The sequence below is a fragment of the Eptatretus burgeri genome, chromosome 8 (genome assembly GCF_056783735.1).
Source record: "Eptatretus burgeri isolate ZD-2024b chromosome 8, Ebu_testis_v1, whole genome shotgun sequence".
NCBI lineage: Eukaryota > Metazoa > Chordata > Myxini > Myxiniformes > Myxinidae > Eptatretus > Eptatretus burgeri.
This window is the reverse complement of record NC_140968.1, coordinates 69,423,685-69,442,126: the sequence shown is the minus strand read 5'-3', so window position 1 is coordinate 69,442,126 and position 18,442 is coordinate 69,423,685. Positions and strand designations below refer to the sequence as shown.

The 18,442-nt window shown below is 34.5% G+C and overlaps 1 protein-coding gene across 1 annotated transcript in view; it reads right to left on the bottom strand.

The window, feature by feature from the left end:
• LOC147021980 (protein disulfide-isomerase TMX3-like) overlaps positions 1 to 17,885 on the bottom strand; it is a 101,145-nt gene extending 83,260 nt beyond the window's left edge. Inside the window, exons 1-2 of the mRNA XM_085892471.1 lie at positions 17,131 to 17,885; positions 16,796 to 16,847 (exon numbers count right to left, since the gene is read on the bottom strand). Of these exons, the coding sequence (XP_085748597.1) occupies positions 16,796 to 16,847; positions 17,131 to 17,161 (83 nt within the window). The 5' untranslated portion in view covers positions 17,162 to 17,885. The remainder of the gene's footprint in view (positions 1 to 16,795; positions 16,848 to 17,130) is intronic.
• Positions 17,886 to 18,442: the final 557 nt, after the last annotated feature.

Below are 18,442 nucleotides of genomic sequence, written 5' to 3'. Positions count from 1 at the left end.
GCTTACACCCCATAGAATATCATACATATATTCATCAGGATTTCTTGTTATTCCTGTATCCAAAATAATTTTTTTTACAACAGGAAACCAATAAAATTTCTTTTGAATTTCTAAAAGAGCTTTACCTTTTCTTAACTTTATAAATTTTTCATTATTTACCATTCTAATTAAATCTAAAGTTGTCGGTTTATCAACATCAGCATAATGCCAATCTTTTATTGAAAATACCTCATTCTTATGTTGTAGAACATGTTTATTAAAATACCGAATACCCTTTTCTTGAAGGTATGCTTGGACACAGAAATGATAATTTTCTTGAAGCCTTTTTGCTGTCATTTATGTATTAGAAATATATGTGAGAATAATATTATGGCACGAAACACCTCCCATCTTCCCATAGTTAAATTATTTTGTATTTCCTTACTTATTATATATAATCCTGTTTTTTCTGTTTTCATAATATAAATGAGGGCAAAACCATTATTATATTTACCCTTATTAAATTCTTTTATTTGTTGTTTACTAATCGTGGCTCAACAAAACTCATTCTCGATACCAAGTGGATAATATTCTTCCTTACGAGACTGATTTAATTGTTCCAGGTCTTCTCGGTCAACTTTAAATGACCAATGAAACCATAAATCATTCATATCATACCCCCATTGTTCTATTCTCAGACAAACAATACGCCCTTCTTTATAAAAATTTATTTTAATTTGAACTCTGAATTCTGTATGACCTGGAGATAAAATCAACACTTCTGTATCTTTGGAATACATGGCCATTTTATTTAAGGATATATATTGTGATAAATCGCTTAATCTCACCAAGTCATTCACGTCAGTCAGGCTTGGATAATTTTTTAATTTATAAGCATTTTTCATATTAATATTTTTGGTTATATTACATTTATGTCGTTCAGCCTGTGCCTTTGTGTAATAATTTGATAAATCAATATCCAGTTCTTGGGATACACCAACGATAGAACCATCTTTACCAACATAAGTCATTTATATTAGATTAAAAATAATGTCATAAAATTTTTTATTTTTGTTGAGTTGAAATAACACATACAGACATAATTGACCACAACACTTGGAATTTAATTCTTGGACTTGAAATGTTTGATAAACACCATTCTGTCAGAATTTTATGACTTCAACAGGGGGTGGAAGACCAAAACTATCAAAATAATATTTGTCTTGATTATTAAAAACACAAACCCAATGAGAACCGTTCCCATTATTATCTTCTAAGTTCATAATAATATTCTTTGTATGTTTAGACACTTTTGTTAATTCATCTCTCATACAAATAACCACATTATGAATTTTTAATTTCTTACAATATTTGACAAGTTGTAAATTTGATGTTGTATTCTTTCCAAATTCTTTAAACCACTCATCAATGCTCATTTATTTATTAGAAAGATATAATCCATTACCTCTTATAGTTAATTTTACACCTGCTTGTGCGATAGAAGAAAGCATATCTCCAACTAACAATCTCGCTTTATCAGGCAGACCTTCAAGTTTTTCAGCAAAATCTACAATTTCACCACTTCCACTAATTTGTTTCTCCAACTCTTTGTTATGTCTTTCCAATTCTTTTTGAGCCTGGAGTTGAGCCTTCCTTTCGTTGGCAGTTTTTAACCGCTGTTGAAATACCACCCGTCAATGCTCCAACCACACTTAAACCAGAAAATAAAGGAATTAGAAATGGGAGAAATCCTCCACTCGTCTCTCTTATTGAATATTTTTTCAACATTGGTTTTGTCATTTTAATTTTAAGTGAACCAGTATCATTCAAGATTTTAACCTGTTCTCTTGTGAGCAAAACATCAATTCTTACTGATCCTTTTCTCTGAATTGTATTAACGTTAATCGTACAAGGCTTTTGATTTTGAACACAAGATGATAGTTTATGAAGATTGATTTGATTAACATATACCCCAGTTGGTACTTTACCACTCATTTATTTAACAAAAAATGTGAGACTAATCATCACACCATTATCTGTATTAATCTGTAATTCTGTTTCTTCCAAAAGCAAACAATATGTATCAACTTCTTCACTCTCTCCTCTTTCAATGTATAGGGAAGTATCCACTCGATTAGACTTTATAGTTTCCTTTTGAGCGCTCAGGTCAAACGCATAGATTGTATACAAACTTTTAAATGCTGTCATATCCAAAATAGGTTCTTTATTTCCATTACTTTCACACACCTTTTGGTAAGACTTGTATGCTTCAGCAAAATCATTTTTTTCCCCCAACTAATTTCCAATCGATCTCGTGGATAAAATGTTCCATCCAGAGAAACGCGAAGTTGTTTCACCTGAGCATTATCACTCAATGCATTATTCTTATCAGTCGCAGTATCACCATCTGGTTTTTTAAAAAAATGATCCACATATATCGTGGCTTTCCTTCCAGAACACCCAAATTCCACGTATAAGTGGTTTGGTTGAGTTTAACGTGTTGACATCTTCTTTTGACGTATGATACACTGCATGGTTTCTTTGAGTTAAGTCTTCCATTCAACATCTCTTCTGTTTTAAGATTAGGAGTATATTCACTAATATACCAACTCATTTCCTCAATTGCAAATTTATTCTGATCACCAAAAGCACGACCAACACCAAAAAGCAATCTATTTTCATTATCATTCCTTTGGAGTTGAAATCTAATTTTAAGACCACACAGAACTTTATCATGATCACAAAATCCAAATATACCTTTTAGAGGAACTGCCACAGTAAAACTATTTACTGCTTTTGTATCATCATTATACACTCCTTTCCTTTGAATATATCCAGGGTCTGTGGTTGTTCCCGTTGATATATCAGGAATAAAAACTTCGACAGACCGCTTTCCCATTCTATCACTGAATGTATAGAGTGTAAATTTCATCATTTCAGATACAGCAGAGACATAATCAACCGCTTCAACTTCTTGTGTTCCAATGTGCAAACGCACACTATCAAACATTTTCCAGAAGAAATCATTTACGAGTGTAGCGTTTGTGTTATTCGCAGCCTTAGTGAATTTAAATTTACACAACAAGAAACTTTCGGCGAGATTCAAATAGGTTTGTTGATTATTTATTTCAAAACTTTTTGTACCATTTGCATTCCAGTCTGTTCCAGTTATTGCATTTACCTTGAAGTAATCTTCCTTTTTAGTGGAGTTTGAGATGATAATAGTATCATCCAAATCATAGATACTATCAATTGCTTCCATACTTGTATTTATTTAGGGAAAAAGATGTTAAAACTTTTGAAACCCTGATCCAATTATTCGAATTATTTTCTGTCATTCTTGGGGGGACAACTGAGTTTTGCCTTTCTTAATTTCTTTAATTGCTTGTAATTTATGAGATTCCTTCTGGGCATCTTTTATGCTCTTTACAGCACTTGCTACATTTCCCACAGCAGAAGCAGTTGAACCAATTAGGTCTTTATGTTTAAGAATAGTTGAACCGATACCCATTAGAGTATCAATTATCCCATCTCCTCTAAATTGATGTCCGACACCCCTTTGTCTCTTAGGTTTATGGTATCCTCGACCAAGATACATACCTTCACCCTTATAGTATGGGGAAAGGAACATCCCTTCCCCTGTAATTATTTTAAATTTTCCCAACTCGTGTTTCCTCACAATAACCATCGTATTTATTTATTGGAAAACTTCACGTAGGTGAATTCTGATGGATATAACTTCCCCATTAAAAGAAATCATACAATTATCTTGGTCGGTTATCCTAAAATTTACACTGTGTATGTTTTTTCCTGACACAGGGAGATAAACCAAATTTTTGGGTTCCATATTGAATTTATAACCAATTGGGGTTGAGTATGCGCTGAATGAAAATATTGTATTTGTTTTTATTACATCATTATAAGCACTATCAATCAAATCACAGTGAATTAATACCGAGTTTATTCCTGAGGATATTTGAATGACATTTTCACTGTAAAACGTCCCATTAGTTTCAATCATTTTTGAGGAGAAACCCAATAACTCTCGAAATGAATGATCAATTGTGAAATAAACCTTGTAGTTATTTTTAACTTTAATCGTTGATTTTGAAGTATGTTTTTGAATGTCTCTTACAATATTTTTTGGTTCATCACCCTGTTCTTTCATAAGACGAGCAATTTCGGAAGATATTTGAGAAATCTCATATGCTCCGGGTGAGACTGTTATCGTTTTGTATCCACTTCCGGGATAATAACGAAACTTGTCATTTTTATCAGTTATATTAAATAAGGTATTATAAGTTTCCATGGACAATAAAAATGCCTCATATTTTTTTGTTGGGTCAAGTTGTAGTGGGTATGGGAATGAAGATGTGTGGTCGCTTGTTGTGAAATTAAAACTCAGGATTGTGCTTCTCATCTTATTTAATACGAGATAACATGTCTTGAGATTGAGATTATTAATTATTTTCATGTTCATCAACTGGTCTAAAATGGCTGATGCTTCATTAAAACAATTGTTATTTCCAGCCTTCTTACTACCGAACAACAATAACAGTCTATTAACTAATTGTGATGGGTCATTTGGAAGAAAACTAATACCTGAACCAAGGACACTTAAAGCCTGAATAATGTGTTTCTCCTTCTCAATTTTTCTACTTTTACCAGAAATACTAACCCTAAAATTAAGAGTGTTGAGCAGATTAATATATACTCTATCATCATTATTTTTCATCTCCAATGGTTTATCAATATACTTTGATTCATCCCTCACAGTTGAACCTTGTCTTCCATCTTTTGTGAGAATAAACATTAATCTCGGAGTTAGTTGAACAGGGGGTTGAGCAGAACCCAAGAACATTAATTCATCATTAAATATCAATACCTTTTCTTGAACAAGATGAAATATTGCTGGTTGTTCTGTTGGAATGAGTCCTGCTTTGGTTTTTGAATCCGCTGAATATTCATTGTTTTGAAGAGCATTTACAATATAATCAGGGGTTCGATTAATCTCTTCCAGTTGTTGAAATAAACCTTCTTCATCATATTCTAATTCTCCTAAATGCTCTAATTCTTCCTCCGTCATTTGATCAAAATCTTTTAACATTTGAAGTTTTTTAGGAGTATATTCTACTGTGGGAACTGTGGAAACATCTTTCATTTTTTCTTGGGAAGTTTTTAAAAGTGGTTTAAAAATTTTCTCTTGTTTTCTTTCAAATGCTTCTTCGCCCATTAGTTTCTGTCTGCGTTTCTTCTTTATGTCTTCCTGTTGTTTTACAACTTTTGAAACCAACTCTTGATGTTTCTTAAATCTTCTTGCTCTTTCTTTCGCATACATTTATTTCTTGGAAAATATCATTTAATGAATTGTAAAGATCAATAGGGAAATTTTCCTTTTCTTCATCATCCAAGTAGATGTGTTCAAATAAATCCTTTTCTTTAAATATTTCATCAAATTCTTTATTAACATTAATACAAGTTGTAATTTCTTCTTCACTAATACTTGCATCTCTGCTTTTCATACGTTTGCGTTGAGTTTCTTCATCAACATCAAAACCGAATGATAAAATCTTCACTCCCTCAGATGTTTGATAATTTGTCTCGTTCCTTCTGGATTAGTTTCTAATATCCCAAGACCACCAGATTTTAGTTTCCTTAACTCACTCTTACAATGTGAATATTTTGTTGTACCAAGAGAAACCTTCTCAAATATTTGACCTTCATTCCTCAATCGCATATGTTCCTCCACTGAAATATAGTGATAATCTTCACCTTTTACTTCTCCAGTTGTTGTTGATACAATGCATATCATGGGGTGTTTTTTAAGTAAATTTACAATATTCCCATTTGAACTACACAAGAACCTTGATTTATGAAAGTTTTTTCCAGAGGCAGATTTACCCACAAGATTTATAATAATAGTTGTCATTTATATATGTAATTGTTTATAAAACAAAAAAAATATATCCCTTCATATCTCATCTTGTTTCACAACAATATATTTATATTTTTCAGTCGCGTGCTTCATGTAATCCCCAAATTCCTTTTTACTACATAATGTAGAACATTATCTCTCCAAAAAATATTTATATCTATTGAATTTAACTTGAATAAAATAAAAGTATTCGCATTGTTTCTGATGGAACGACGAGGAAGTTGAAAGTACGATTGACTAAGATAAATACAATTACAAGAAGAATGTCTCCCTCTTGTGTAGTAGCTGTCCATTACCGTTTGGTTTCTCTCATTAACACAATCATCAAAGATAACGAGGTTCTTTTTTAATTTATCCAAATCTTGGGGAGACTGTATATCATCCGTATTATCACTAAGAATACAAGTTATCGGTTTTGATTTCTTTTTACATCTCTGTGCATCACAAAATTGTTGAATTATATCTTCAATGTTGTAATCATTTAGGTTTTTTTTGAAGTTTAAATAAACCGATTATATCTTCTTTTTGAAGACCAGCATTAAAACCTTGTGAGAGTAGTTGATACTCTGGTTGAAAACTCGACTTTGTGAAAATTATTAAATTATCATAATCTAAAAAGTTGGGAGTCAGGAGCATCTTCAAAAGTAAGCAGGCTTTTCCACATCCGCTTGAACCAACTATGAGACGTCTCAATGAATTTGGAAGATTTTTATGATTGTTAAATTTTATCTTATTTTCCTAAATGGGTAAAAAAAATCATTCATTTATATATTTGGAAAACAGGTTATTTAATTTATTATTGGCTTTTTAGAAACTCTATATTTTATCCTAAGTTCAGGTTTAATTTGAAGATAATCCATTATTTTATTAATGCAATATCTTGTGTTGATATTTCCCTGAAAATCACATCCATGAAAAATATATTACAACAATCCTTTGAACATTTCACTAATACGTTCAGTTTCTCTCCTTGTAAGGAAAGTTGTATGTAAGGAAAGTATGTATGTTGTATCACCCTCATACTTTACATTCATTTCTCTAATCAATCTTGTAAAGTAATTCATTTTTGGTGTAAACCTAAAATAATTATTTTACTTTTTTAATTTTTTTTGATCATTAATTAGAAGATAATCACAGAATATATATTGTTTATAGGCTTTTGACTCTGTGTTAAATCCCCGTCTTTCACACGCAGGACAATTCTCAAATTTGTCATATGGAGAAGCAGGGAAGTCTAGCATATTTATAAAGTAAAACTTTACTGAAACTGAAATTCATCTATACTTTCAGTTGCATATTGACTCATATTTAATGATATTACCATCGATATCTATATACTTTTTTTCATTAACAGATTCAACTACAACATTTTTTATATTAAAGGTAATTTTAAAATGATCCTTAACTACGATTGAATGAAATGTCATTTCACCTGATATATTAACATCCTTTATTTCATCAGGATTTACATCTTTAGGGTTGTTGAAAAAAATACAAATTTCTCCTTGCATATCACAGATGGTCTTATCTTTTCTTTCTCAAGCTTCATCCATAAGGTTTTTGTTTTTTGATACTTTTTCTTGTTTCATTGCTTTTTCTAGTTTTGAATATATTACCAGAAGGAGAGGAGAAACTTTTGTTAGAGATACTTTAATTGATGTTCTGCTAGGTATACTAAAAGCCCTTCCACTGATGGAAATTGAAGAACTCATCTTATCCACCATAATTATTTTTTATCCAATAGTTGTTATATTTATCTTTGTTCAATTTTACATCCTTGACATATTTCTCAGTATCTTTTACAAATGAAGACATTGATTGAAACTTGTCTTTTGTGTCTTGAAACATTGTATTTATTAAGTGAAAAAAGTTGGAGGATAAAATGGTTTTAAGCACAGATTCACCGGTAAATTAAACGAAATTTTCATCAAGAAAATTTTAGTTTAAGCAAAGTTTTATTGTATAAATATGGTGAACACAACGTACTGCGATGTTTGTAATCATGAATATAAACATTATAAAAAACACCTTCGAACCAACAAACACATTTCATCTATTTCATCAAATATCTCCTCGTGAGTTGGAAAGAAAACATTGTGATATCTGCTCAATTGATGTTTTGAAGAGTAGTTATAATAGACAGCTTCAATCACAAAAACACGAGAAAAATGAGTTTAAAGTGAAGGGAGACTATTATATTGAAAACACTGATGGGGCATTTAAAGGGCATATAAAAATAAGGATTTTTCAATTTGGAGAACCCGGTCCATCATCAATAGCTGAATCAATTGAAATCGTGAAACCTGATGTTGAAAAAGTTATTAGAAAGACATTAAAAGAAATGAAAACTTTAAAGTTTTATATGGGAGTGAAAATGAATATGAAAAGACAAGATGAAGAACAAACTCATTAAATGAGAACAGATCTTCATTTTATAACATCATTTCAAGATTTTTTGAATAGTGGGGTTTATGAAGAACTATCAAGACAATCGGAGGATGTTGATAATACAGTGGCAGGAAGTGGATTTCATATTTTTAAAAATCATCTTTTTAGATATACACATTCTAAAATCAAACCCTCTTAAAGCTTCTTCTTATATTGAATTACCAAAAGAAATAAAACTAAAGAAGGCAGTTGTTAATATAAAGAACAATGATAATAAATGTTTTCTCTGGTCTGTTCTTGCTCACTTACATCCACCAAAATGTATTTCAGAAAGAGTAAAACAATATCTGAAATATGAGAATACCTTGGACATTAAAGATTTTAAATTTCCAATGCCACGAACAGATATTCCTCCATTTGAGAAAAAGAATAATCTTTCTTTTAATGTATATGGATTAACGGATACAAACAAAGTTCAAATATTAAAAATTTCAAACAACGATAAAAATGAAGAAACACACATTGATCTTTGATATTTTAGTGTTGGAAAGAATTCACATTATACATACATCAATAATTTATCAAGATTAATCTCTTCTCAGGTATTCAGAACAGCAAACAAAATATATCCTTGAAAGCGATGTCTTAATTCATTTCATACAAAAGAACGATTAGAACAACATTCAAAATATTGTCGTAATCATAAATCAGCTGTAATTACAATGTCGAAACCTGGTGAAAAGATTTCTTTTGAAGATTATAATAAATCTATCATGCACCCATTTGTGATATATGCTGATTTTGAATGTATCCTAAAAAAGATAAATACTGCTTCTCCTAATCCAAAAGAATCATATACAAATAAATATCAAAAACATATTCCTTGTCGTTTCTGTTATTATATCAAATCATCTGTTGGAGAAAAGTATCATAAACTTGAACATTATAGTGGAAAAAAAAAGCTTCACAAGAGTTTGTAAAACGATTAGAAAAGGATTATATAAGACTCACAAAATTAATGAAAGAAACAAATGAACCGATGAAATTAACCGAAGAAGAAAAATTAGAATTTAGAAAGAACAATATCTGTCATATTTGTGAGGGGGAAATTGAGGAGTCTAAAGTTCGGGATCATTGTCATCTTACTGGTAAATATAGAGGTCCCGCTCATTCCTGTTGTAATCTTAATTATAAATTTCCTTCTTTTATTCCAGTCTTTCTTCACAACAGCGCCAACTATGATACACATCTATATATAAATGAACTTTCAAAAACACCAGGGAATATTTCTGCCATAACAAACACAAGTCAAAAGTATATTTCATTTCCAAAAATGATATTCACAAAACCTTTAACTCGTATTAGGTTTCTAGATTCTTACAAGTTTATGGGAACACCACGAGCCTCACATCAAATCTAAGCTCCACGGGGTCTTTTCCAAATCTTAATTCATTCTTTACAAAAGAGGAAATTCAGATTAAAGAGAGAATTCAAAGTAAAGAGGAAATTTTCATTCATGAGGAAATTAATGAAGAAATTCTCACTGAAGATGAAATTCTATATCTAAAGAAAATTCAAACAATGAATGAAATTCAAACTAAAGAGGAAATTCTGATTAAAGATGAGATTCTGATTAAAGAGGGAATTCTAACGAGAGAGGAAATTCAAACAAGGAATGAAATTCAAAGTAAAGAGAAAATTCTTACAAGTAAGGGAATTTATCCTTATGATTATATGGATTCATTTATGAGATTTAAAGAAACACATCTTCCTTCAAAAGAAAGTTTTTATAATAACCTTTATGAAGAAGAGATAAGTGATAAGGAATATAAACAAGCACAAGAAATTTGGAAAATATTTAAGATAAAGAACCTTGGAGAATATCATGATTTGTATCTAAAAACAGATGTTTTATTGTTCGCTGATGTGTTTGAAGCTTTTAGATCACTCTGCCATAATAAAAATTGTTATGGATTAGATCCTGCCCACTATTTCACAGCTCCTGGTTTAGCTTGGAATGAAATGTTGAAAATGACAAAACAAGATATAGATTTAATCAGTGATGTAGATATGCTTTTGATGATTGAGAAGTCCAAGAGAGGTGGAATATCACAAGTATGTTCAAAAAGATATGCTAAAGCAAATAATAAATATCTTCCAAATTATGATAGTGAAAAAGATAGTAATTATTTGATGTATTTTGATGCTAATAATTTGTATGGATGGGCAATGTCTCACTCTCTGCCTTATGGTAAATTTGAGTGGGTGGAAGAAAAGGATTATGAAAAGGCTTTGATGAATATTATTTATTCTCAAGAGGAATTGAATGAGGAAGAAGAAGGTTATTATTTTGAAGTTGATTTGAGGTACCCAAGTGATCTTCATAATAAGCATAAAGACCTTCCTTTTGCATGTGAGAAAGAAACCCCAAAGAAAGAATGGTTAAGTGATTATCATAAAAGTTTTAATATTAAAGGCAAATCAACAGAAAAGTTATTAACAACATTCGATGATAAAGAGGGATGTTTTGCATCAGAGAAGCTTAAAACAGTTTTTGAGAGAAGGATTGAGAGTAGCTAAAATTCATAGAGTTTTAAAATTTAAACAAAGTGCTTGGATGAAAAAGTATATTAAATTCAATACAGATATGAGAACAAATACAAAAGTAAAATTTGAAGGGGATTTCTACAAATTGATGAATAATGCTGTCTTTGGAAAGACAATGGAGAATGTTAGAAACGGGCAAAACATTAGATTTGCAACATCTTGGAAAGAAGCTTCGAGATTGAGAAATAAACCAAGTTTTAAGAGAGAAGAGGTTTTTCAGAGAACTTTTCTGCTATTCATATGGAAAAGGAAAGTATTGTAATGGATAAACCAATTTATATTGGAACAGCAGTTCTTGATTTATCAAAGATATTGATGTATGATTATTTGTATAATGGCTTCAAGAAAGAGTATGGTGAAAATGTTTCATTGTTGTATATGGACACTGATAGTTTTATCCTAGATATAAAAACTGATGATGTTTCTAAAGATATGAAGAAAAATATTGGAGTATATGATACAAGTAATTTTAGTAAGAAGAGTGAGTTATTTTCCAAAAAGAATGAAAAGGTTATTGGTACGTTTAAGGATGAGTTGGGTGGAAAAGTAATGAGTGAGTTTATTGGATTGAGAGCAAAGGCATATGCTTATAAGTATGGTGATCAGATTGATAAGAGGTTAAAGGGAATAAAGAAATATATAATAAAGAAATCAAAAAATTTATAAATTATTACAATTGTTTGATGAATAAGAAAGAAGAATATCGGAAAATGAATACAATAAGAAGTTATAAACATAACATATATCGTGAAGAATTAAATAAAAAGGCATTCGGAGCCTTTGATGATAAGAGATTTATTTTAGATAATGAAATAGATTGTGTTCCATATGGATATTGTATGATAGAGTGCATAAAATAGATTGTGTTTTAACGATGGGAAGATGGGTTAGGGTTTTTTTTAGGGCTACCGCCATGTTTTTTCACAATATATAAATGGTCAAACCAAGTATTAATCAAACTAAAGAGTGGAGAAAATCTCAGTCTTGGTATAAAAATGGAAAACATTATGAATGTGAAAAATATCAAATAAGTCTTATTGAAAAAATAACTAAATCAAAGGTAAATAAAACAAATAAGCGAATCAATTTAAAAACTAATAAGTTAGAGGATGTAAAGAAAATAATAAATATCCTTGAATGGACTGAAAACTTTGATGGTTATCAATTGAACAATGAAAAAACAATTTACTATAATCTCAAAATGATATGTGGCTCAGGAGGTGGTCAAACAAGAGCATTAAGAGAAGTTTATCATTTCGTAATGGCACAAAAGGGGTATCTTAAAAAAATATAAATATTCAAATGTTTTATTTTTAAATATTTTAGATGAGGATTAATCTGCAAAGAAATTTAAACTATTGAAGGAATTTGAGAATGAACAAATCTTTATAGGTTCAATGAGTGAGCTAAACAATATGCATTGGTTATTTGAAAAAGAGTGCCCCGAGGCTTAGATGTTTCAGATATTTCTTTGGAATCACCTTTAACAAATCACATTACTACTTTACCACTTGAACAAATCTTTATCTTATTGCATTGGTGATTTGAAAAAAGTGTCCCAAGGTTAAAAGGGGAGATAAATAAATATACCTTGGGATAAAAAGGGGGTTTACTTTTTAGGAAAAAAAAATGAATCGCTGAAAATCCCCCATTCATTTACATGGGGAAAAGTGAGCCAGAATCAGTATATTCACCCTACTGGTGTGCAAATTACTTTAACATGCAAAATAAACACATTTCGAGAAAATCACAGTTTTGTGTTTCAGAATGCCATACACATATGTGTAAAACTTAAAATTCACTTGTTAATTAAACAGGATAAATGCATGTTTTTGAAAATATAAATGGAGGAGGCAAAGTTGATGTCAATTCATGCACAATGTAAAAAAAACACAAAATTTGACCTATTTGACCTTGAAAATGACCTTTAAGGTCAAAATCGAGGGTGGCATCCATGTATATTTTCTTCCCCACCCTATGACTGATTGATCCAGCATGGATGCCTGCTATTAACAAAAAATGGACAAGAAATCGTTTTCTAGAGGACTTTTCCATGTTTGGCGGTTGTACTATTCTGACCGGTCCACGACGAAGATTCATTGCCAACACATATTGGTTCACACACAATTGTTCCTCTGCCTGGCAAGATTTTTCCAATTGCGTATTTTGCCAACTGGCACTCCTCATAAAAAATGATGGTAAATAGACACCCTATTTTTGAAGGACTACCATTTGAAAAATAAAACCTCAATCAAAAATCGGCTTGAGTAAAATTTTCTAAATATCTCGAAGTGTTTAATTCCGAAGTCTCGTTTCTCCACATTCAAAACTGTAGGACAAGTATTGAAAATAGTGAACGCGGTTTTTCGGCCGCTGCATAGCAACGGGTGGTTGCTTAGCAACGAAACTCAAACGCGCACACTCCCAGCCCATATGGCACCTGTTCGCCAAGTTTAATTGAAATCGGTTTGCTGGTTTGTGCTGTGTTGCCTCGCGTTGCAGACAGACAGACACACACACCGCACACATACACACACACACACACACACACACACACGCACACACACACACACACACACACACACACACACACACAGACACACACACCGCACACATACACACACACACACACACACACACACACACACACACACACACCCCGACAATAAGGGATATCTAGCAAATCCCAACAAACATATCTGGTATACTGTATGAGAGATCAAACCCTTTCACTCTACATTTATAATGTCCTCACTATTGTCTCCCTGAAAGCATATTTGGCCAAGTCCAAGAATTTGTGCACGTTACGTATGGGACATTCAGAAAAGCAGTTCAGATAGTCATTGATATATATTCTAATGTTGTCCATCTGCAAGGAGAATACCCACAATAATTTATATGTTATTAGTGCTCGGTACGATAATGTAATTAAAGAAAACATGGTGTGTTATGTATAGGATCACAGGAAACACGATTTTTCAAAGAAATATGTTTGAGTTCAAAGTTCTCTGAAAATATTTTGTGATGCATACAGAATAAGAAGACCACCAAACGAATATGAATGCAAATATAGTACATAATGACATCAAGCCAAAAGCTGGTGGAATGGTTTCCTCTCAGTGCCCAATGTATCCCATTTTTTGTTCTTATATCATGTTTTGAGAACCAACTTGTCATTTTTGCTCTCATCAATGAACCCCAGACAGCCTCCCATTGTCTGGAACATCGATGACTAGATGGATTCAGACTGTGACCGACTGTGCCACCGAGGTGATATTTTGAGAATCTCGCTTTTTAAAAGTTTTCAGTTTGTCCTGGAAACGTTTTCCTTTTCTCCATGTCCCTCATACCTCATGCACAGAATATGCTTTTGAATGGAGGACGTTCTCCTTTACCTCAATCCTCCATTTCACCTATTCAGGTTGCCTGGAGCTTAGTTTTTGGGGTGGGAGTCAACTTCATATTTTACCTCCGCTGCCAAAGGAGAAGGAGGTTATGTTTTCACCCCTCTCTGTCTGTTTTTTTGTCTGTCTGTCTGCAGGATATCTCAAAAAGTTGTGGACGGATTTGGACAAAACTTGGTGGACAAGTTGGGTGTGTGACAAGGAAGATCTGAATCCGGTTCCAATAATTTTAAGTGAATCTTCACCATTGAGAGAAAGGGCTAAACCAAAATATAACACGATATCTCAAAAAACTTGTGGACAGATTCGGACGAAACTTGGTGGACAGGTTGGGTGTGTGACCACGACTAATTGATTCAATTTTGGTGAATGTTCAAATCTGGATCTGGATACGAGAATTATTTAATTCTTAAAGCGATTCTTCACCATTGAGAGATCGGGTTAAAAACGATTATATAGCAAGATATTTCAAAAATGTATTGGGCCAGATATGTTCTCTTGGATCAGGTATTACGTGGCGGAGGTAACGTGCTCTACTAGTTGCTTCTGTGCAGCGCCGTCTCACAGTGATGTTGAGATAGTCTTCTTCCTCACCAGAGAAGGTGCAGTCTTAATTCCTTTTGGCCCACATTCCGGCTGCTCGGTGTTGCTGCACAGACTTCGGTCTCACCCTTGGAGGGGTTCCTCCATCCCTTCATTGTCTTTTTGTGACGAGTTAGTCATTGTTGGACAAATGCTGGTTGAAATAATCCATGAGCGACATGATTTTAGTACTGTATTCGCAAATGGGACCCGGTGTTTTGGCTGCTTGTCGGGGGTCATCGGTGGCACTCTGAGGAGTTGCGCCAAGTTGGCAAATGCCAAGTTCCCATTCCCCCCATTGTGGTTTACGTTATATTCTAGCTTTTCTTCTTTCTGTCTGCAATGGATGTATCTCCGAATCTTCTGGTGGACCACGCTCCCAGATTGGTACCGCAATGTCGTGGGTACGAATCCGGCTCAATTAAGCAGCATAGTGGGGCAGACAACAGCAATTTTTGAGAGGAATCGTGCAAATGATGATACAAGCATCAAATTTGGCACATTTGTTCTACAGGGGATTCTAATCAAATCTGCCTGATTGGCCATTTGAAAATCCAAATTTTGAAAGAAAAAAAAACTTCTAAAAAGTCAAGATCACGAATCAATGTTGGATGCTGGCTGAGATTGGTGAATGTTTCAGAAACATCATCAAAGACGTTTCAAGTCTGCCATGCAGTTTTCTTCCCTTTACTGCGGAAGGCAGACACGACGGCACATCCAGTGAACGCATGGAAGTATGGGATCCCTCGAGCTTTCTCAGGCCCTATTGCAGAAACTACATCATGGACTGGAATCCATCACACCTTGGCTCCTTGGCCAAAGGCAATCCACATGTTCTCAAGACCTAGTTCCTGTAAGGATGGCAGTACAGATATTGCTATGACTAGTACGTGTGTGTCATTAGCCTTAATGATAATGGACTTGCTACCATATGTCGTTGCATCCCTGGCGTGTACAAATATTCGAGTGTCAGCTTCTTCATGACAACATGGAGACAGCATCCAGTGACTTCCTTGTGTTGCTAATGGCATCTTCTCATTTTGTGACAATGACTGTGCTTGTCGTCTGTGCTTCATACATCTTTTCCGCAAGGAAGTGAAACAGCTCAGTCTTGTTGCTGTCATCTCAAATAAAGCTTCTCCAGTTACTTAGGGTCTTACTGGTTCCTGTCACTCTTCTTCTGATTCCTTGCCCCCTTTCCGACCTTGCCTCAGACTTCAGACGACTTCTTGTACACATCAAACACTACGTCCACCCTCTCGTACCTGGCACCATAGGATTCCACTTTTGGAATGATGTCTTCTTTAGCATAGTCATCAAATATCTTTGAAGTGCATGGAGGTAGGGCATTGATAAGTGCTGAGCCATCAATGATGACTGCATCTCCCCTTGGTTCTTTGTCTGGGATGTTCACTTGCGCTTCAAGAATTTCAGCCAGCTGTGACTTCAAATTTTTTTGAAATTTTATTTTTCTATCAAATTTTTCAAAATTTGGATTTTCAAATGTCCAATCGGGCAAATTTGATCAGAAAGCCCTGCATAACAGAAATACCAAATTTGATACTTATATCATAATTTGGACAATTTTTCTACTATCTACTACACTCGCAGCGATTTCAGGATTTTGGATCCCGAGTTCGAACTGCAAAGTGAAGTAGTCCGCAGAGAATTAGTCTTCAGCTTTACGATTGCAGATAAAATCCCCAGCAAGCTCATGAATGACTGGGAGAGAGAGAGGGGTACATGAACTGCCCGACCCAGACAACAACTATCGTGCAGCCTCCACCTTTTGTTCACCATTAAAACAGTCAAAGCAAATGGTTGTTGGCCTCGTCTTGTCCCAAACACACACTCATGGTGATGCTATGCTACGTGACATATTGTATGTCACCACACTTACGTTTCATCGAGCTCCATGGGCTGACATTCTGTTTCTGCAAATATTGCACCCACTGTGGAGAAGCAACAACACAACACTGGGGATTAAGGTAGGGTTGCTGTTCTCAAACCGAGCAGCAGTAAATAAACGTGAGGAAGGAAGGAAGGAAGAAGGGATAAGGACGGCAGAAATAACCGTGAATATCGAAAACAAATGAGGGAAGGAGAGGAGGGCTCGATGAGGTAAAATAAATATCACTTTTGACTCCATTAATTGCGGAATGATCGTTGCACGGCAATTTAAAAAAAATTCACATTATACCGCAGCAAGGAACCAAATCAAACGCGCTTCAATACCTGTCAGCACTGAGAACAAGAGAATCGCCATGGTGCAAATAACAAAACTGTTTCATTCGCTTCGCCCTATTTCCTCTTCTTCTTCTTCTTCTTCTTCGACTTCCTTCGTACTCTTCTTCTTCTTCGGCCTTCCAACTCTTCTTCTTCTTCTTCTTCTTCTCCTCAGTCGAAGCCAATGGTCTTTTCGGGTCCCGCGGGATCGATCCTGCGGGAAAACACGCGCAATCAAGGAAAGAGAGCAACCGAACAAACCTTCACAAAATGAGGGGAAACCTGTCACGAACTATACTGCGACGACCATCGTAATTTGTACTTAAAGAACAGGCATGCTGTTGTTTTAGTAGTAGTTGTTGGCGGTGGTGGTGGTTGTGTGCAGCGGTATCATTTGGCCTTTGATTTCGTAATATGTGAATCCGCTTTGGCTTTGGTCTGACGGGGTTTCCCGGCAGGGGTTGCAGTTCAATAAAGGATTGACTGGGAATCCGAACATCTCTGACGTCTCTTGTTCCACGCTGACGCCTAAAGGTGTTGTTTCGGGTCTCGGTTGCAGCGGATGGGAATCAAATCTGTGGTAAATATTACGGCGCACTCTTCTTCTTCTTCTTCTTGTTTACGGTTTGAAACTGCCAACGCAAATGCGGGTTTCATGAATCACAGACAGCCAAATGCCGATTGGCTCATTTGAAAACGGCATCACGGCAGCTTTCCTCGACCGGAAGTGACCACCGACAGCCAAATGCCGATTGGCTCATCTGAAAACGGCATCACGGCAGCTTTCCTCCACCGGAAGTGACCACCGACAGCCAAATGCCGATTGGCTCATCTGAAAACGGCATCACGGCAGCTTTCCTCTCTCGACCGGAAGTGACCTACGTGACCTACATTGCAGTCATTTGTTCGTTATCACTGATCGGCTCTGTGAGCTGTCGAGTCTTGGGTTATAATGTCGGCCCGGCTATAAACTGCCATTCTGGTGTTTACAGGCAGGGTGGTTTATCAATGTGTGTACCTTCCACCAGACAGAGAGACAGACGTTAAATTTGGTTTCCCGTCTGTCGGTGTGTCGGTGGACGCTATATGCCCCCACGGTGTCTGTGAAGAGTAGGTGAGCTATCGCCGGCACCCTGATCAAATTCCATATTCCCGCCCGAACTACTGCTGGGAAGGCAATGACAAACCACGCAGGATAACCCTCGCCAATAACCCGCTTCAGCAGCACCGACGCTCAGTCACAGAGGATGGTGCGTCAGAATCGAAGCACGGCGTGAAACAAACAAAAAACACCTCAATAAAAGAGCCCATTTCGCCATCA